This window comes from Sesamum indicum, linkage group LG10 (genome assembly GCF_000512975.1).
Source record: "Sesamum indicum cultivar Zhongzhi No. 13 linkage group LG10, S_indicum_v1.0, whole genome shotgun sequence".
In the NCBI taxonomy this organism is placed as follows: Eukaryota; Viridiplantae; Streptophyta; class Magnoliopsida; order Lamiales; family Pedaliaceae; genus Sesamum; species Sesamum indicum.
Genome location: NC_026154.1, coordinates 11,112,526 through 11,134,659, shown reverse-complemented (window position 1 = coordinate 11,134,659; position 22,134 = coordinate 11,112,526). Strand labels below are relative to the sequence as shown.

The following is a 22,134-nucleotide window of genomic DNA, read 5'->3' as shown; positions in this document are numbered from 1 at the left end:
AAACAAGAACAAGAGAAAGGAAAAGCTTCTTTGTGAAATTCTTTGTGAGAACATCTTCTTTATGACGAACAAAATACTTAATGTGTTGTGAGTAATTCTTAGTGAAACCTAAGTGGATCTTTGTGGGTCTTAGTGTCTTTGTGTCTTGGTGGCTTTGTGGATATTTGCAATCGTGAGGGTTGCTGACTGGTGGTAGAACTTCGGCATTTGATTGCTGGATTTGGCTCCTGAGCCATTTAGTTTACTGCTTTCATATTGTATTATTTATCTGTTATTTCGTTCTGAAATTATTGTATAAGGGTTTTACAAACCCATCATTATTTCTGTAATTATCAATTAATTTGGGCTCATCACTTTGGGATAAATTCCCAACAGTGGTATCAGAGCCTCGTTTCTCATTCTTCGCCTCAGTGGTGATGAAATATATCTCTATGATATCTTTTGGTAAGTCTTTAATTTTACTGCAGTTTTTCAAGGCTCGAAAGAAAAATTCTGATTTTTGTAGGTACCGTGCGTTTTTGCTTAGGAAAATCAGTTTCTTTTTTGTTTAATTAGTGTTTAACTGCGATTAGTAAGTTTACTTTGTGGAAAAGTTTGCTTTGTGCAAAAAGAAAGAAAAGAGAAATATTTCCGTGAGAAATTTTTCTTTTACAATATTATTTTAAGTTTTGACAAAATTATTCGATTTTTTGCATTCTTTAATTCCCTTCTTGTTTGGTTCATACAACAACATATGTGAGTGTTGTAATTAATTGCATTTTTTATCCTAATAATCATTCTTTAAATTATCTTATGGTAATTATGTTTTGAGCATAAAATAGCTTTGTGTAAGTGTAACCTACTTCTCTGATTAAGTGCTTATTTTCTGAAAATTATTTCTGCTGATATATTGAGATAGCTTAGTGCAAGAAATTACTGTGTGAAATTATTTCCTGTGTGCAATTATTTCCTGTCTAATATTATTGCTTGTGATTTGAAATAATTGCTTCTCAGAAAATCTGTGTGACACTTTGTGGGGTTGTTCATATTATCCTTTTTCGGCTTAGTGCTATTATTGCTTAGTACCATGATAGGATCACATTTTATGCTTATTTCATTTTATATTTTGATCTATTTTGTGATCAAAATGTTCCTAATCAAATATTATTTGGCAGCATTAGGACAAATGAAATGAAAAATGAAGAAAAGAACCAAAATGAAATTCGGTCAAGACTCAAACTCGATTTTTAGCAAGAATTTGGAGCTCCTTGGACTACCTTTTGATGAATGAGGAGTTTAACTAGGATTATAATTTTATTTCCATAAGTCTTTTAGTTCTTAGGAATCTACTTTTAATTGTAGTAGAATTATGTATCTAGTTATTATATATATGTGATGTAATTCACTTTAACCAGGAACTTTTGAACTCTTGAGCTCTCTATGTTTTTATGATATTTTCTTATTTTGCTTTTCATGCATTCTTCCATTAGCATGTCTAGCTAGTTTTCTCATTTCGGTTGAAGACTTGGTGAAAGCTTAAATCCAACGAGTTGTAAGATCTAATTTATGCTTTCTACTTTTATTCATATTGGTATTTGTGTTGTTCTCTGTGCTTTTATTACAAATAATTTGATTTATTATCAAAAATATTTGCCTCGCCAATTGAACTTGCAAATCCGTAATTGTTTGTTTAGTTCAATAACTAGTGGTAACATAGCATAATTGATTATGTAGAAGTCTTCGATTATGTTGTGGGGAATGCACAATCTAACTTAAATAAATCCTCGTAGGAACTTATTGGTTAGAATTGGGCTTTCTAGTTCTTAATGTTGTCGGTAAATTAAATCTTGAGGACGTTCCCAAGGTTGTTTGTTGATTAGGGATTTAGTCAACGGACGTTCCTTGACTATCCACTAGGTAAGGAAAGGTGAGATCATTAGGTCGTACCAATGGCCACAACCAATTTATCTATCATGAATGATTGTTATCTTTGCATCCATGATCGATCGGGGAATTAAGCATGATCCTGTCTTTAACTCGAATACTTTTCTCTTATATTTATCTCTTCTAATTTTATTAGCTCTTTAGTTTAATTTTATTTTTATTTTTATTCTTCTTCACAATAAAAAATCCCCTAATTATTTTTATTTTTGAAGGAATTAATTTAAAACCAATCCCTATGGATTCAACCCTACTCACACTTCTACAAAAGTGTTCGTAGGAATTATTTTTTGTGGATTCGACACCCATCATACCACTTTTTGCTTTGTGATATTGATATGCTTTGTGCACCATAACTGGTGGTATTACTCTGTCAAAATTATTTATTCCCTTGATAATACTTGAGCCATGCTTTTTTCCCCGCTAATTCCTCACCTGGCCGGACCCTTGAGGTCGTCGGGTATCTGGTCGAGATTTAGCCTAGGGAGGTTTCGGTTTAATAACTGTGAAATTTTGATTTATTGATTCTCTATAATAATTGTTGCTTTTGTTGCTGATATTTTATAATGGCTGGCTATAATTTACAACATTTTGATGGGAAGTACGATTTTAATATTTGGCAATAAAAGATGAAAGGAATTCTAATTCAACAGATTATTTTTAAAGCAATTGATGCAAAGTATGCCGAAAGTGTGTCTGATGAAAAGAAACTTGAAACTGATGATTTTGCTTATTCTTCAATAATTTTAAACCTTTCTGACACTGTTTTGAGAAAAGTTGGAAAACAAAATTTTGCAAAAGATTTATGGAATAAACCTGAATAATTGTATACTGAAATTTCATTGCCGAGTAAGATGTTTTTACTTGAAAAGTTTTATAGATACAAATTGGATTTATCTAAAAATATTGAGGAAAACCTTAATGATTTTACAAAACTAATTCAAGACATAAAATTGACTAGTGATAAGAACATAGATGATTATTCTCCAATTGTTTTGTTAAATGCGATACTTGAAGCTTACTTTGATGTAAAAGCTACAATTAAATATGGTAGGGATAGTGTTAATATAGAGGCTGTTGTGAATGGTCTTAAAAGTAAAGAAATTGATTTAAAAACTAATAAACCTAGTCAAGATCTAAATGACGTTAATTATATAAAGGAAAATTCAAGATAGAAACTTTGAAAATAAACGTAGGAATAGAAGTCATAGTAGGTCCAACTATAAAGATAATAATGAAAAATTTTGGGATAGGAAATGTTATCATTGTGGAAAAAGGGGGCATTTTATTAAAGATTGTAAAATGCCAAAATGGAATGTCAAAAACGAAGAGGATGCTAATTTAGTTTCTGAAGAAGATGTTGGAGAAATATTTTAAGATTTTTTATATATCTTTTCTTAACCCTTGTGTATAAGGTCATTCTCTCTGTTTTGCAGGTACCGCGTAGGTGTTCTGGCAATCATGAGCCAAATTCGGCCCTTGGGCCTTGCCCCTTTTCTGTGTCATGGTCCAAGGGGGCAAATGTCGAACTTTTGGCCCACGGCCAAACTCACCAAGGCCTCTCACTGGATGGCAGTCACTTGCTACCGGCCCATGACCCGTTGATTCGACCCACAAACCCCACCCATCATCTTCTTAACCCTTCCCCCCCCCTTTTTTTTCCTTCGTCTTTTTCAGCCGATTCGTTTCTTCCTCTTTCTTCTTCATTTCCCTCATTCTTGTTTCTCTCCATTCCAATTTCCATAGCCTTGGAAAATACTCGACCACCTTCGTCTTAAATGTCAGACCACGATAAAACTCTTCCCCCTTTTTCGGGTTTGTGAAGAACTGAACAAGAATAAGAGAATGGAAAACCTTTTTTTTAAATTCTTTGTGAGAACTTGTTCTTTGTGAAGAACAAAATACTTAATGTGTTGTGAGTAATTCTTAGTGAAACCTAAGTAGATCTTTGTGGGTCTTAGTATCTTTGTGTCTTGGTGGCTTTGTGGGTTTTTGCAACCGTGAGGGTTGCCGACCGGTGGTAGCTTGGGCATTCGATTGCCAGGTTTGGCTCCTGATGCATTTATTTTACTGCTTTCATATTGTATTATTTATCTGTTATTTCGTTCGGAAATTATTGTATAAGGGTTTTACAAATTCATCATTAATTGTCGATTAATTTGGGATCATCACTTTGGGATAAATTTCCAACACTTTAAAAAGTATTTTTAAAATATTTGGTATGCCAATTTTCGCTTTTAAAACTTTATTTAGGCACCTATTATTAAGTTTGGTCTCTTGTGGGAGATTTATGACATGGTTACTTTTCTTTTTTCAAAGCCAAATTATGTTTGACTTTCGTTGCTTTAGCCTCTTGAGCCTTGCTATCATTTGTTGATGAAGCAATCTTAGATTGTACATCCTTTACAACATTAGTCTTTAGATAATATTTAACATCAGCAAAATGTGACTCTGCTTCAGTGAAAGGCATGTCTTGTCGTCAGCTCAACCTCTTTATGACATGAAACACTTCTTATACTAGAACTCATGTCCTATAGAGCATGTTATCCCATTTTTAAATTGGTTTACTCTGTAGTGGCAAATACTAGTTACACTATAGATTCCGACGAAGCCAATTCAATAATTAATAAACCTAAGGTTAATGAGGGTACTACCAAGAAGAAATTCAAACCTCGAGCTAGGGGACGTAGTTATACAATAAAAAGATAGACCTATCATATAACTATTGTATTGAAAGATATATCTTTACATGAAGGGATGGATCCTCATCTTTAAACTCGTCGTTCTCACTACACATTCTAACTACAATGGACATGACTTATAATGACCATATCCGTGACAAATTCACCTATAGCCAGATCTATGATTTAGTCATCTTGTGCACATCACTCTACTTCCTCAAGTTTGACGACTACTCTATACTATCGGAACTGCAAATTTCAATCATACTGACCAAGTTTATAAGGCTTCCATATGACAATCTGCACGAGTCAGTTCAATTAGTTTGGCACCTAGTCAATCAACCCACTAAGATCATACAAACGTCCAACGTCAGTCACTAATGAAACTTGGTACTCATCCAATGAATACAATATTTAGTACAAGTCTTCATAGGACACTCAATGCCAATCTCGAAATCCCCGATTTGAAATATTTTAGACCTAACCTTTATCAATTGATTATATAGCCTCCATATAATGTACGGCCCAAATGCATGGGTTGTCTAAATGATCTTTGAGCTTTTTAACATAATTAAATAAGAACAACAAGATAACATTCACTTTTATTCAGTAAATAATATCATATTATATTGAGTTTGTCAAATAGATTACGTAAAGGTCAATTAAAGTGTTTTCTGGTCATTTATCTTGGTGGGGGGGGGGGGCAATAACTCTTTACATTGAAATAAAACTCATGGAATATCTTGAAAAGGAAAATGATATGAAAAATAAAACAAAGAAGAGATATAAAATACTAAATTCTATGTGATGGAAAATTGTCTTGAAGGACCAACATAGAGGCTACATTCTTTATTATCAAAGAGAATAGGCTAAGTTGGTAAGGGAGTCATCTTGGAGAGTAACCCAATCTTTAAAATTGGAGATCTCATAACAAGGTTTAATAGGTACAAACAACCCGCAATGTGTGACTCATATATAACATATTATTTTGAGGATAAAGTACAATTTTTTTTTTTTTAAAAAAAAAAAGGTGTTCCTTTCCATCCCTGAAGTGAAAAGTGTTATGAAAATGTAATGTTAGGTTGGACTTTAATCCTTGATGAGACCAAACATGCTCTTTTGCTGAGGTTTTGAAGGGCACACCTGAGTGTGAGTTGTCATGGGCCGTAATTATGGGTTTAGGCTCATCATAGAGACCTCACAACAATCAGGATCAGAGTCTAGGGCCATTAATATTCTCACCCGCTATAACCATGTTTTAAAGTTAATATCGTGTGTGTTGATGATTGAAGTTTGGCTCAAGGGGCATATTTTGAAGCTAAGTCCATCATTGCTTCTTGAAATGAACATTGCCAATATTAAGTGTATGTTAAAGACCAAAGAGCACATGTACCAATTGCATGGTATCAGTTGCCACCTATTTCATTTCATATTTTAATTTCAATATTTTTAATTTTGTGGGGATCGTCGAAAATAGGCTTTAAGATATTTTAAATTATCAAATTATTCCAACACTTGATTTCAATTTAATGTACTAGTTTAATTTAATATTTATTTGAGGTTTATGGCTTCATTATTATAATAATTTAATTATGCTCCTTTGAGGCTTGATAAGTATCTAGCTGTTATGTTTTATATATTTATATGGCCTATTAAAAATTGAACTTATTATAATATTATGAATTTTAAGTAAACCACTTAATTTTTTATACAGTCAAATTCTTTGAACTATTTAAAGGGCCATCACTCTTTTCAGCTGGCACACATGTAGAAGTTTGCATACTTTCTAGAAATACTTTCTACTACCTCAAGTTTTGAGAATCTTGCCAACATGATTATGGATTTTTTCTTAGTTTTCTCGAGTTTGTGCATATGAGGTGAGACAGTGTTAAGAGTTAACAAAGTTTTATTTTGGAATTATTGTCAACCATAAAAACCTACATAGAGGGACACAATCATAATTTTAGGAAAGCAACAAGTTCGTAACTCTATATTGATGCAGCTTTTCTAAAATTTTTTGAGTTTTATTTTATTACTATATGAAATTGTGTAACTATCATATTCATAATTTATATATGTAATTATTTTGAAATAATAAATTATAAACACAAATGACACAATATCCACAATAGGATCGATGTTAATTATTAAAATTTTAAATAATGATTTGAAATTTATCCAAATAATGATGAACCTATAATGTTAATTGATTATAAAATCGAGATAAGATCGAAATAAACAAGAAGATTGGAGTTGGTAAAAAGTAAATAAATTGCGCTTGATAATACATTTAACTTTCATTTAGATGCCGTAATACCCTAAAGGCTTATCCACTTGAATTTACATTCAACTTCGATGTGATATGTGTTAACATTTGAATTGAAACGAACTTTATGTACTCCATATATTAGTCAAATTCAACTAATTTAATTTTTCCTCCGAATATTCTTTTTTTTTTCCCACCTAAATTTTCAGATTAAGTTTTGATCATAAAGTTAACTTTGAGCTGTTACGAAATCAAAGATGAAAAAACCCATCACATTTCGTCAAACCATCAATATATAATTGATATAAATAAAATATGTAATGAAATGATTCTATACTATTTATAAATTTTTTAATATTAAGTAAATTTAATCAATTGATTTACTAAAAATTTATAAATTCAAGAATTTGAAACTAGTGGATAGGTAAATGTTTTTTAGTATTGGACTATGTCAACATTACACATATCCATAAATATTTTATCTATACCCACTCATTTAATTTAATGAATCTACGATAAACTCGAATCTCGTGCCAATCGAGTGGAATTTATGGGAATGAAAATTAATTTTTGGGTAAAAGACCCTATTCCTTGACAAGCCTACGTCAAGTCAGCGATCCCTTTTAAAATAGACCTTGTCAAAGTTGGCAAATATACTTATAAGAAAAAAATGAAAATATTTTACTGAGACCAAATATTATTAAAATGAAAATTTAAGATAATAGCAAATCAATCTACACTTTTATCCTTCAAGAAAAATAATATGACAAGAATAATTTTGTCCAACCTAAAATACAAAGAAATGATGAAGCTTTTATGATGGAGAAGACAGAGAGATAGAGATATTAATAAATAGCAAAAAATAAGGAATAAAGGATCAAGAATCTAGCATGCAAGATCAACTTACATTCTCAAGCAGGGATCAGAAAAAAGAATTTATTTTTACAGTTTTAACAAATTTTGGAAGGAAAAAAAAGACAAAACTATCAAAGGGAGTAAAATTTACAAACTTCAGCAAAGGATATAATATGATTACAATGTGAACTGTACAGATCCTGATGAGTAGCAATCATTCTTCCCAACTGCAATTTGTGTGTATGGTTGACATTCATATGGAAGCTGTAGGTCAGTCCTCTGCTTCTGAAGATGCAGCAATCAAGAATAAGCAAGAGAAATCAGAGAAGTTAACAAATAACTTGCTCCAAACCAATGAATTGATTGCAGAAGATAGTACAGTTTTGATTATGAGTTAATCAAACTGACACCCATACTATTTATCATACTACGAAAGCTCTTCTACGTTACAAATTTTGTTTGAAAGATCAAAGTGCTGCGGGAATCTGTAATGCAAAGATGAAGAAAAGAGTGTATTTTGTGATTTTTCAATTTTCTGGTAACATGGCCCAACCTCAGCAGGTGTCTACATAAATTTCTCTTGGAATAGATGATCAGAGGATTTGTCCATTGTCGTTACCTTCATCAACCTTGATTTCCAGAAGCTCCTCAATGGGCTGACGACATACAGGACACTTGTTTGACTGGATCCTTAGCTCTTTGGCACAGTCACTACACATACACTGCAAAGCAAAGAACAGGATTCAAACTGCTGAATCAATATTTCCAGTTCGTGGTGAAGTCTTGATAGCGTGCAAACCAAAGAAATAGAAAACCAAGGCCAAAATGAGCAATATGTTTCATAAGAGCATATACTTTAACCAGTCTTCACTAAACATTTTCATTTTGCATTTTCTTTCGCCTCAGCATAGTTTCAGCGAGATCACAAGTAGACCAGATAAAAAACAATGATAAAAGTATCTTACATTAGTGAAATTTCAGGAGTATTAGAAAATGGGGAACAATAAACTTTTTTGGCCGAAAGCCAGCTGTTAGTCTCAGAAGCAGACTACAAAAAGACTGACAACAATCACCAATAAAGAACGTGTGAGAAATGAATCTGTGAGTTGTGTATTTATGTTATATTCCAGCAGCCAATAGGAACACACAACATCCTCTATTTTGGAGTTGTGTACTTATGCTTAATTCTGGCAGCTGATAGGAACATACAACATCCTCTACTTTTGCCACCAAAGATAGTCGCCACTAAAACCACCTCATTTATAAATTCAAAAACATTGCATAAGATCAGAGAAAAAGTGCAGGTTCTAAGATTAAAAATAGGACCAAGAAGACATGTTTTCTGTTAACCCATTTAGTTGAATTACATCCCTTCCCCTGGTTATTTCCTTCTTTCGTCTTTCTTAATTGATCATCGGTTCTTTCATTATTTACTCTCCAATTAAGCAAATGAAATGAGCAAAATCATGATTGCTCTATCTTCCTTAATGTGGCAAGCATCTGTGAGCATACAACAGACGGAATAAAGAACATATTTGATTATGATTAGCTCTCCTCCAGACAAGCTAATTACGAACACATCCCGTACTCGTATTGAAACTACAAAACCTTTGCTCTAAATTTACCATGTTTGTTAACTCCCCCGCTACCATTTGCATTTTTTATGAAAAATGATTGAGTAGGTAAAAAAATTTAAGGAATTTCCTGTGTAGCCTCTACCAATTCCTTATATTTCATTGACAAGAATACCTTTGGCAGATTCACAATAGTCGGTTTACATGTAATATATATACACATAAAAGAGCAAAATGTAACGGGTCACTTTTTCACAAATATAAGTGTTGGAGGGAATAATTAGTCATATGAAGGCCTTAAAAATTAGTGGTGGGTGATAACTTTTTGGCGCTTGTAAATATATTTTAGAATAACATTTTGCATCTGTGAAAGGAAAATGACATGTTCAAGTAAATAACTATCTTTAAGGGATTTAGATATTCAATGTAGATGTGATCTGTAAAATAATTAGACTGTGATTTTAATAAGAAAAGAAGGTATAACATTTCTCTATCTTTGTTTTCATTGACTTTGAGATCATTTTTTCTTCTATTTTATTTACTATTTTCCTTTTTCTTTCTTGGCCACAACTTTTCTTATCATCGTTAGGGTGGCAAGAAAAAATGTGGGCCCAAACTATGAGAAAGAGAGGAAGAGGTGGCAGTAGAAGATAGATTGAGCAATCAGGAGCCGGACAGAGAGAACGACAAAGGTTTGAAAATATACAGAAAGGAAAGGTGGCCAACATAAAGGAGAGAGAATAAGGAGGTAAAGGAAGGAATGAAGAACTGTAGAAAGGCGACAGAGACGGTAAAGGACAGAGATGAGAAAGGGGAAGGAGAGGGGAGTGTACAGTGCAGTTTTATAGTGGTGGGAAGGCGAGGGACATGAAGGAGGTAGAAGATAGTAGAGATGGCAATGTTCAGGTCAAATCTAGACCCATCCTGAAAACACGGTCCATTTGGTGTAGGTTTCGAACCATAAATAGGTCCCTGATCCTAGTTTATGGACCTAGATCCAACTGATTAAAGAATTAAGAAGTATCTTTTAAATCTTCAAATATGTATCTTATGTTATATATCTACAAATATGCTTATGTTACCTATATAATCACATATAGAATATAAATATATAATATTTTACAAATATAAATAATAATCTGAACTTAACTATATGCTTTTTAATATATATAAACTATCACATATGTTTGTAATTATAGTGTTTCTAAAACTAACTACATGGTATAAATTGCAGACAAGTAGTTCCTTGCTAAAATATAACTTTCTCATGTATACAGTTAGAGATTATTTTTGCTGTATCTGAAAGATATCTTTTAATATTTTTAAAACTATAAAATGGCCAAACAGGGTTTAACCCACTGGGTTCATTTCAGACATGGTCTGATTCCTGGTCCTTAAGAACCTTGACATGTCAGGTCCCAAGTTTTGGCAAACCCATCATGAACCCGGCCTACTGTCATCCGTAGGAGGGAACATGGAGAGAGAGGATTGGGTGTTTTAAGGACTCACGGGATTGTTCCCCTTTCAAGTCAAAGAAATGAAATTAGGATTCAGTTTATTCTAAGATCTAAACACTTTCTGCAAAATTGCCATCCCAAACTGAAATTTGCATTAGAGCTACATTGAATACTTGAGAGCAATGATATTCTAATTAAAAATGCTTATAAATATATTAAAGAAGTACACCTTCAACTAATATTACAAATACATTCCTTCCCAAATATATAATAGGGCAAAATTATCATGTAATTAACTTATGAATTGATCATTACAGTAAGTTTATTATATTGAGGATTCATGAGTACCAAGGAAGTTTATTATATTGAGGATTCATGAGTACCAAGGAGCCAACTTAGAGCGAAGGTTAATCAAATTGTAAAAGAGGAGAGGAAGAGATTGTAATTAATCTATTTTGGAGGGAAGGTAAGTGTAATTAACCATAAAAACTAAGAAAATATTAGATTATGCAGTCAATTAACGGTTTAATGGTAATCCATCTAAATGTATCCTAGTTCATCAAAACTTCAAGGCAACTGAAGAAGTTGTCCTTTATGATTTCCTGATATTTAAAGTAGAGAAGCTTAGTTTAAGGAGACTATAGATATCTTAAGAATTTAACAATTCTGCAAATTAATTAAATTGTTGAAGTAGTTCTCGTACAGTTTCAACCAACTAAAATAGAAGGAAAAAGGAAAAAGTAACCTAATGTCTAGAACGCAGATATTCTGATATCTTTAGATTTCATCAGCAAGTTCAAGTCAGTCAGGAGGCAAGGCTTAAAAGAGGTTTTTGTAGAGAACTTCAGAGCTTCCATTATAACATAAATTTACTTCAATTTAGTTAAATTAACAGCAGCCCTTCTGAGTTAAACTTGTTACATTCTGGTTATAATCATATTCTCCATCTATGATTAAATAAAAGGTTGAAGTTGAGGTGGTTACCATGTGCCTGCATGGCAACACAGCTGTATTCTTGACCTCAGTCATGCAAATGATACATTCTTTTCCTGATTCCATGTCGTTGATGGCAGCTTCAGCTGAATTGCTGATCCCGAAAATCTCACGCAACTCATAACGAGCATTATCAATCCATAAAATCTGCTTTATTACTTTCACCTGAAAATTTCCACTATCTTTCTTTTCTAAAACAGCCTGAGAGATTTGGGCATGAGGAGATGTATTTTCCAGCTCCTCACTTGAAGCGATAGACATTGATGGTCCACGTGATTCTGCTGATATTACAAGTGGGTAAATATCTTCTACAGGCTTTGACAGGTCATCAGTGTCAAAGAAGCCTAAGTCCACGCCAGTTCCTGAAGGCTGGCAGAATTTCTGCCCTAGTCCTTTCTGGAATGGAACCTTCACAGGCACAATCTCCGGATATACTGGAGTAAATCTACAGTTGTCCCCCTCCTTGGCAAAATAGAAGATAGTAATACTGCAATATAAGTGCAAAACTATATCAAGTAAAGCCAGCATCATCAATGACATGAATAAGAATCAACGGCATCCACGTGATATGTTGTGTTCATAGCTGGGAAGAAAACAAGTAAAAAGATAACTCAGAATGGATCAACAATCACATAGATCCAAACTGTAAAACATCATTCTTCGTGACATCATTGAAATAAAAGCTAACACCTATTGAGATTTCGACCTTGAAAGAGCATGCCCTATTGAAGTTAGAAATTAATTGGATGGCTAAAGTTTCAATCATGTGCAAGAAATTAATTTTGATTGGTAGTAATTTGTGAAAAATGATAGTAATGCAAGTAAATCATTCAAAAACATGAGTTTTGCCTCTACAATAAGTAACAATCCACACAGAAAACAAGTTTAGTATTGTGAGGGTTGAATCATTGAGAAATAGCACAATCAAGCTAGTAAAGCTAATTACACATTTATTTGTTCGACACAACATGAATTTTTGCATTCGTATGGTAATAGTTCCTTCATTTTCTGGATTGTGCAAGTGTACCATCTCCTCCATACTTCATAGAGATTAAAAGGGCAAATTATTAACTCAAATTCAGGTCTGAATAAAGTTTTCATGCTTAACCAGGTGAACAATAGGAAGAGCAACCTCGTATGAGCTTATTGTCTTGAATATCCCACTGTAATCACATAAATGGCATTGTGATTATTGGATAGTACATTTATATCCAATTTTCTGTATAGAAGGATTTATGGAAATGATGTAGAACACGAGGCAAATATATTTTGGGAGCATCTGGATAGGCGGAAGTCAAAGTTATAGTGGTTTAGTAACTATATCAAGTAAAGCCAGCATCATCAACGAGATGAAAAAGAATCAATGGCATCCAGGTGATATGTTGTGTTCACAGCAGAGAAGGCAACAAGTAACACTGTCACATAACTCGGAACAAACCAACAATCCCACAGACCAAAACTATGAAACATGTGGCATCATTGAAATAAAAGCTAACACCTATTGAGATTTTGCGACCTTGAAAGAGCATGCTCTGTTGAAGTTAGAAATTAATTGGATGGGTAAAGTTTCAATCATGTGCAAGAAATTAATTTTGTTTGGTAGTAATTTGTGAAAAATGATAGTAATGCAAGTAAATCATATCATACAATATAATGCACAGACACTCAAAAAAATTACTCAATGCATCCATGCGTCCAAAATATAAAATAAAAAATAAAAGGAAAAGGACACGGCGTCGGACACGCCACGGACACACTTGTTGGCGTGTCCAATACATTTTGGAGGCATGTCCGACACGTTTTGGACACATTTAGTTTTTTTTTTTTTTTTAATCTCAAAATGTTTTGGGTTGTCCTTCTAAAAAAGGAGTTTTGGTCTTAAAAAAAAAAAGAATTAATTCACTCCTCTCAAACTAAAAGTTTTAATGAAATTACTATAATTTCGAGAGATAGTCATGATGATTCGAATTATTAGAAATTTTGAAATCTCTCTTCTGATTCAAAATCGTGGTGTAACGAGTATCCTCCCCTGTTCCCGTCATGGAAGTAAAATGGGAGGGATGTGCCCTACTCGATCCCTAGTCCTGGTCCCGTCAGTCCAAAAAGCGTGTGGGGCAAGGACATAGCTGAGAGGAGGGTGCATCTCTCCCAAAGAGAATCAAGAGTGAGTGAACTTTGGGTGAGGGGCACGATAGAATTGAACAACCGCATCGGCATCATTTTCTATGCATTGTGTATGGCTCTACAATCAAATTGACCCTTACTTTCCATTCAAGAAAGATAAAAAATCTATCAACCCCAAATGGGTAAGTGGTCAAATTGCCACCTTCATTGCATAATTTTTAAAAGAAACTGATGATGTATATTTTTGAATCCACATTTGGTTAAGAAATTAGATGTAACATATGCATATTTTATGTTTTATCTTGATATTTTTCATATTGCATATTTTAATTTTATGAGAAATTGACAATATACACAATAAAAAAATATATTATATATAGCCGTATCAAATTGTCGTGTCGTGTCCTATTTCCTAATCTTTTTGTATTTTTTTGTGTCACCGTATCCGTGCCGTTTCGCGTCCGTGTCCGTGTCCATACATCATAGATTATCAAAAAACATGAATTTTGCCTTTACAACAAGTAACAATCCACAAAGAAAGGAAGTTTCATATTGTGAGGGATGAGGTTAGAATCATTGAGAAAGAGCACAGTCGAGCTAATTAAGCTAGTTACACATTTATTTGTTAGAGACAACATGAAGACATTGGGAAAGGACTTCAATTTACAAGACACTGCAAGGACTTAAGTGTATTACAAGCCAAAACCAACTTGAATCTTTGACCATTATTCACATCACTAACCATATGACTGTTGTCTACTTCAAAGCAACCACTCAACATATATTGGACCTCGTGCCCCAACTTCAGTTTTTACCAAACAAACTCACCTACTTCTACTTGGAATACATGCGATGTTAAACATCTCTTGACTATGTTAAATATCTATGTATCCTAATAACTGGAATAGTGCGAAAACCATAATACATAAAACATCAATTTAGAAGAAGCAGCAATATTAACTTTGTACTAATCAAAAGAGCCCATAATTTCAAATGGCAATGACAAAAGTTGAAAACGAAATGACATGGCTCTTATGTGCTTTTCACTAGCAAAATTCTCTCAGAAAAGCACCAAAAGTAAAGACATTATGCTCCAACCTTGCTAAATTGAGTTGATTGGTTTAACTTGCATGAGTATCAGATAGTTAATGATAAATGGTGCTCTCTCACATTTGTTTTTGCATCTCCAAATAAAGTGATATGTCAAATTTATTTATTTTTTCTTTTCCTAATAATTTGACTAGGCTTATTACTTGTAAATTGGAAGAAAAGCAGTGTTCTTTACCTTAAAAATAGGGAAATGGGTATTTTTTCCTGTTTGATAGTATTGATCATCAATTAATGCTAAGCAGCACAATCTCAACTACAACACACTCAGAAAGATGTAAGAAAAAATTGAAGTCCACTCCTACCTCTTGACTAAGTCAATCTATCAGAAGGTTATTTAGATTCCACAAAAAGATAGAAGCATCAAATTTAATGCACTTGTAAACAATTGCAAGGTAGCATTGACATGGACATAAGTGTAGTCATCCTCACCAACCTTGCTGAGGTGGGAGAAAAAATGATGAAAGCACATTCCAGCCAACACAAATACACTGGATGGAGAAGAAAAAAGTTATATTAACTGGCACCGCCAAGCTATCCAATTCTCAAAAATAGTACCACCTTAAGAGAAGGAAAAAAGAAGTACAAGGAAAAAGGACACTGGTAAAGAAATCAGAAATGCACCCATAATTATCCCTAATATATGACAAGTTTGACAAGCAAAAGACTATACCCATTCCTGGGGAACGCCTGGAAACTAGCCTCAATAGTTTTCAGCATTCTACTACCCCCTGAGTCGTGTGAAGGAAAATTGATCTCGAGCCAAACAACTTACAAAGGGCAATGATTAGATGAGAAAGCTTGTCCAGAATCCACACTGTTATTAGACATCATAAATCACACCTATTTCATATGATACTTTCATGGATTTTTTTGAAGAGTGCAACCACAAACAAGAATTAAAATCCCTATGCAATTTGTTTTTTAAATTGAATCTTGGGGCTTCGGCTGATAAAACAAGCTTTGGATGAACGTGTGGTTGGACATGTTAAATCCTAGTCTTTTGACTATTAAATAAAACAGAACAGCAAGGATCAACCACAGAGCAATGTTATCAGAAATACAATGACAGAATGAGCAGAAACTTAAATCATCAAATAGAAAACAGATCAACTCAAACAACTTAAGCTTTACTTGACAGCATCCCCACAAGATCATCCAGGGAAGTATGTTTCTTGAGTCAGCATTTGCAAGAGTGATTACTTCATGCCATAGGCTGGTAATGATAAATCGGAATCCCACTGTCAACCCAGTTATATATTCAGATACTCCAAATGCCTGCAATTCTGACTATTCTGATTAACTTCTTTAATCCTTTTTGTTCATAGTATGTATCAATTCATTATGTTAGTCTGTTAATGATTTCTTACGGTAAGGTAGATCCAACACTATCTTCCCAAAGGTGAGTAGAAGAGAACCACTGTTATCAAAGTCAAAGGCAAACCTAAAAGACATCTAAACATTCATTTGCTCACACAAGGAGACATACAACATCTATCAATGGCATAATTCCAAGACAAAGACATAGTAAAAGCAGAAAAATGGTGTTTCCCACAATAGTCAAGCAAACGTTCGACAAACCTGCCATCAACCAAAGCATCAAAAGTGAAAGAAACCAAGTGACAGTCTGGGAACTGCTCATCCACTTGAAGCCTTATGGTGTCTTTGTGAACATTAACATCATTCTTGATCTTCTTGGCACTCTGGTGATCTACGTAAGGAGCAGGCTGAAGTGGTGGCGGTGGCGGAGGAAGAGGTGCAACTGATGGGGCCCACCCGCTAATTTGGGGGATGTAATACGGGCGGTAGTTGGGGTACTGACCCATATTATTAACGGGCCTCGAGTAGTAATTGGAGAAGTTGTAATTGTAGTTGTAGGGGGGAAGAGGCGGGGGTGGAGGTGGAGGGGGACGGAAGGCGGGATAAGGGTGTTGCTCCGGTGGTTGGGGTGCAGAATAAGGGGCGTTTGCAGCAAAAGCATAGCTTGGTGGTTGGACGGGTGGATTGGAAGCGTGGGTTGGTGATGTAGGTTGAGGGGGAGCTGGAATTGCTGGGGGAGGACTGACGGGAGAAGAGGATGACGGAGGGAGGGGTGGGTAGTTGTGGTGGTTTTGAGGGTGGTGGTGTCTTTTACTCCACGACAGGCCCATGTCCGGGGAGGATGGCGACTGCGCCTGGAGGGCGGTGGTGGCGTGCGAAGGTCGTTGAAAGTTCTTGTTTTTCTGATTTGGGACAAAGACGAAACGTCGATCCGCAGTAAAATCCAGTACTTTTAAGGTGGGATCTGGTTGGAGTCAACATAGCATTACATATTCTATTCCAAACTCTTTTATCAATTGCGCGTGTAGCTTAGGTGTGCTGCACACGGACACGTCAGTGATATTGGCAGAAAAATTGGCAATGTTTGGATTCATGTTGTTGCATTTTTCAAAAATAAGACACATTCAATATTTATTTATAGATTTTTAAATCTTATTTGTGTATTTTGTTATTTTTTAACTTTCTCTACATAATATATATATATATATATTTATATATAATATAAAAAATATATAATTTGACAATAAATAGTGATTTTTGTCTCCAAAAAATACAACATTAAACATACAGTATTTACATATTTATATATATAGATATATATAAAAGAGATATAATTTGACAATAAACAATGATTTTTGTCTCCAAAATCTCAACATCAGACCTACACCACTTATTTTAAAATATTTTAAATTACCTCAAAACACAAGTCCAAACATACCATCTATTTTCAACACACATTTACCTATTTTTCTCTCTTTATTTTCAAAACACAAAACAAAAGAGCAAAAACATAAATTCAACATAAGGATTGCATTTTTATTCCTACGTTTTGATCCGATGATTGCAGCCATCTTTTGTGAATTGTCAATTGATGACAAAAGAGTATCTGCTATTGAAAATTAGCTTTTACGACCACATCATTTTCGTAGTGAAAGCGACGAGAAAAATCACCATATTTTGCGACAAAAGAAAGAAAAATTATCACCTTTTGCTATGGAACTCCAAATTATACAAATAAATTTAAAATTTAAATTTGCATTTTTTACTGCAATCATCCTAATGATAATTTCAATATTTATTATTTTTATTTTTATAATTTTATTTATAATAATAATTGAAAGTATAGTTAAGTTATCATTATATTTAAAAATTTAAATTACATTATAACTAAATAATGCATATAACTAAAGAAATCAGGATAATTACACGCCCTTCATCTAAAAATTTGGTGTAATTATACATAAATTCTTCCTTACTTAAAAAAATACATCTAGCATTGATCGTTTATCGAATGTCAAAATTAATTACAGACTCTACTGTATGCAGTAGTGGGATCAGGTCGAATCCCTAGGGAACTACGAATTAATTTCTCAGTCAAGTTACGATAATCAAATAGGAGGGGGATTGAATTAAGAATTACTACTAACTAATAGATATTAAACAGAAAGTAGAGATAAATTATTAGGAAGAAACTAGTAGGTAAGAAGTCCGATCCGATGGAATGTATCACCCAATCGTTATGTTAATCATTGATAGCACAAGATTAATTTCACAATCAAGCATTCAACCTTGAAACCTATTAGGATACTCATAATAAATCCCTATTTTTATATTATAATTGATTTGACTCAAGCATTTAAATAAAAACTTATTATCTCATGACTGGGCACGATTGTGTTCCTTATCAATTTAACAATAGCGATTGTTGAACTTAGATTAAACAATTGAAATAGTTGCAATCATCTAACCTAGTTTTCTTGTCCCTGTAAATAAAGCATGCGAAGCACACAATTAATTTGCTTGCTACTTGTACCACTTATTCATGATAATTACCCATCATTGAACCCATAGGTAGCAATAGAATAATTAATATCGAATCGAATTGTCAGATCTATCAACAATAATCATTTCATAAGATGTATGTTGAAATTGAACTTGGAAATACATGAAAACGAAGAACAACAAAATCTTGCAACTCAATGTATTCAAACTGGAAAAACTGTATGGAAGAGAAGTAGTTTTCATCTGTAAGTTTCTTGTTTCTTGATGAGAGGATGGAAGGCTGAAGACCGCCTTATATACATGGCTTGCAACTAACCTACCTAACCTCTAAAGTGCTAAAGCACTTAAGTAGCAAAATAAAGCGTGATAGAGAGAAACACGATTCTTGTACACAGCAGCAATAAACAGATATTAAAATGTCAACGGCTGCTAGCTGCAAATTCCATTTAAGAAGAAAGACCCATCTTCTTAGTTGTAGTCAAATCTCTAATTTCATCACTCCCCTCGCAAGTTGAACTTGAGGTAAGATTAACCAGGCTCAACTTGGTCCTCAAGTGAATGAAGGCACTACAGGGTAGTGATTTTGTGAAGATGTCTGCAACATGCTGCTTGGAAAACACATAAGTTGGTTGTATCACCCCTTCCTTAAATTTGTTCCTTACAACGTGTCAATCTATTTCGAGATGCTTCGTCCGTTCGTGGAATACAGGATTTGCAGTAATGTGCAATGCGGCCTTATTATCACAGAAAAATGGCACAGGTTGTTTCACTTGTATATCCAGAACTTTAAGTAAATAAATCAACCATGTCACCTCGCAAGTAGTTGTGGCCATGCTACGGTATTCAGCTTCGGCTGATGATCTTGCCACAGTCGTTTGCTTCTTGGTTTTCCAAGAAAGAGGTGTTTGTCCCATAAAAATGCAAAATCCAGTAAGTGACTTTCTTGTTGTCTGGCATGCAGCCCAGTCTGCATCACAATAAACTCGAAGAGAAAAATCAGTATTAGATGGTAGGAATAAACCAGTAGAGACACTTCCCTTTGGGTATCTCACAACATGAATGGCAGTTTCCCAGTGTTTTTCACAGGGTTGTTGAAGATGCTGACTTAGTTGCTGGACTACATAGCAGAGGTCCGGTCTGGTGAATCCCAGATATAGGAGCCGTCCAACCAATCTTCTGTACCTGGAGGGATCAGTTAAGGCAGCTCCTGCATCTGCAGAGAGTTTCAGTCCTGGGGGCAAAGGTGTGGTGCTGTTCTTACCATTCTTTAATCCCACATCTTTGATAATATCCTGTGCATACTTGTGTTGTGTAACCACTAGCCCTTGTTTGGAATGAGCTAACTCTAATCCTAGGAAATATTTAGCATTTCCTAAATGTTTGACAGTAAAAAGCTTATCCAAGTAGTTTTTAACAATCATTATTGAATTTTCAGAGGCTGAGGTGATTAATATATCATCTACATAAACAAGTAATGCAATCAAGTTCACACCAGTACCCTTTATAAACAAGCAATGGTCATGGCTACATTGCTCAAACCCAAAGAGTTTCATTTTGTTAGTGAATTCCTCATTCCATTTCCTAGAGGCCTGTTTCAGGCCATACAGTGATTTTTCCAATTTACACACCTTTCCAGGGGGAATTTCATAGCCTTGGGGTGCTGTCATAAAAACATCTTCATCAAGGGAGCCATGTAGGAAGGCATTGTTGACATCTAAATGATGCAACGGCCAACCCTTTCCCACAGATACAACTAGGAAGAGTCTTACAGTGACTGATTTTGCAACAGAGCCTCGTGCCGAGATGGGGCCGAGGCGTACGACTGCTACTGCTGCGAAGGCGTCAGGGCAAGATCCGGAAAGCCCGCGACACGCAGCTTCATCCGACGAGAGAGCTGAGAACCCGGAGGACGGACACTCCCGATTGGCGGAATTGGAGGAGAAGGTCTCTTCCCTAGAATCTGAGATCACGGTGTTGAATTTGGAGTTGGACGAATGTCGGCACGTGATTTAGAAGATGGCTGGCGTATTCGGAAACGACAGCATTGCTGATATGCGGCGTGACATGGAGCAGATGTCCATTCAGATTGGGTTGCTCCAGCGTGCAGTGGGTAGCACGCCTATGGTTGCTCACGACCCCGGTGCTAGGCTTCGAACCCCCGAACCGAAGGCCTATAGCGGTGAGCGTGATGCGAAGGAGGTCGAGAACTTCCTCTTTGACATGGAACAGTACTTCCTTGCGGCAGACGTGCGGGACGAGGCAAGGAAGGTTGCGACTACAACCATGTATCTGACTGGTGACGCAAAGCTGTGGTGGCGTACCAAGTTTGCGAAGATCCAGGCCCATCAAGTACAGCTTGATACGTGGGCTCTTCTACGGGAGGCGATCAGAGAGCAGTTCTTCCCCGAGAATGTGGAGTACAATGCCAGGAGGGCATTGCGAAAGCTTGAACATACAGGTTCCATGGGGGAATATGTGAAAGCTTTTTCAGCGCTGATGCTGAACATCCGAGACATGTCAGAGGCAGACAAGCTGTTCACTTTTATGGAAGGTTTGAAACAGTGGGCAAGAAATGAGTTGCAGCGGCAACGTTGTGACTGATTTGAGTTTGGCTATTATAGCGGCCGAACGCTTGGCAGATTTCAACCTAGAGACTCAGAAGGATAGGCAGGCGACGCTTAGTCCTGAGTAGAGTAAGTGGAGTGGGATGAGATCGTTCAGAAATAATTTCAACAGAGGTGGGGGAGACTAGAGGCTACGCTCAGAATGGCTCACAGGGCGGTTCAGATAGGAACAAGCCCCAAGAGAATAGGCAGGAAACACCACAGAGGAGGAGAGGGTGTTTAATCTGCGATGGTCTGCATATGTATCGGGATTGCCCGAAGAGACAGGTGTTGAACGCATTGGCGACGACCTTTACCGACAAGGTGTCATCCTCGAAGAGTGTGGAGCCACAAGCAGAGGCGGATGGCGAGAATGACACGGAGGAGGATGAGGACAACTTGGGGGCCGTATCCCAATGGTGCAACACATTCTCTATGGTGGCGGCGAAGGGAGTTGTGCCATCCCTTGCGAAAAAGACCATCCCGGCTCTTACTGTGGAGCAGCCGTAAAAGAAAGAAGAAGAAGTTCAGCCCTAGATTCCTAGGAAGAAAGGGTTGATGTTCGTGGATATGAAGATTCATGGCAAGCCAGTCCGTGCCATGATTGATACAGAAGCCTCTCACAACTACCTTGCGAGCGCCGAAGTGGTGAGACTCGGGTTCGTGCTGGAGAAGGGAGTTGGGCGAGTGAAGGCGATCAACTCGGCTGTGCAACCCATTGCCGGTGTAGCC

General features: G+C 35.4%; 2 protein-coding genes across 3 annotated transcripts; both read right to left on the bottom strand.

Annotated features, from left to right (window-relative positions):
* LOC105172330 (probable E3 ubiquitin-protein ligase LUL4) lies at positions 7,754-17,295 on the bottom strand. Of its 2 annotated transcripts, none has more exons than XM_011093712.2 (4): positions 16,559-17,295; positions 11,738-12,233; positions 8,276-8,444; positions 7,754-8,007 (listed from the first exon to the last, which is right to left on the bottom strand). In XM_011093712.2, exons 1-3 carry the CDS (start codon positions 17,125-17,127, stop codon positions 8,316-8,318), a joined length of 1,194 nt encoding a protein of 397 aa, XP_011092014.1. In that variant the 5' UTR covers positions 17,128-17,295; the 3' UTR covers positions 7,754-8,007; positions 8,276-8,315. The 2 variants fall into 2 exon arrangements, with proteins under 2 accessions (XP_011092014.1, XP_011092015.1); XM_011093713.2 differs by having other exon boundaries at positions 8,342-8,444; positions 16,559-17,294.
* Positions 19,468-20,466, bottom strand: LOC110012714 (uncharacterized mitochondrial protein AtMg00810-like). The gene has a single exon (XM_020697411.1). It carries the CDS (start codon positions 20,464-20,466, stop codon positions 19,468-19,470), a length of 999 nt encoding a protein of 332 aa, XP_020553070.1.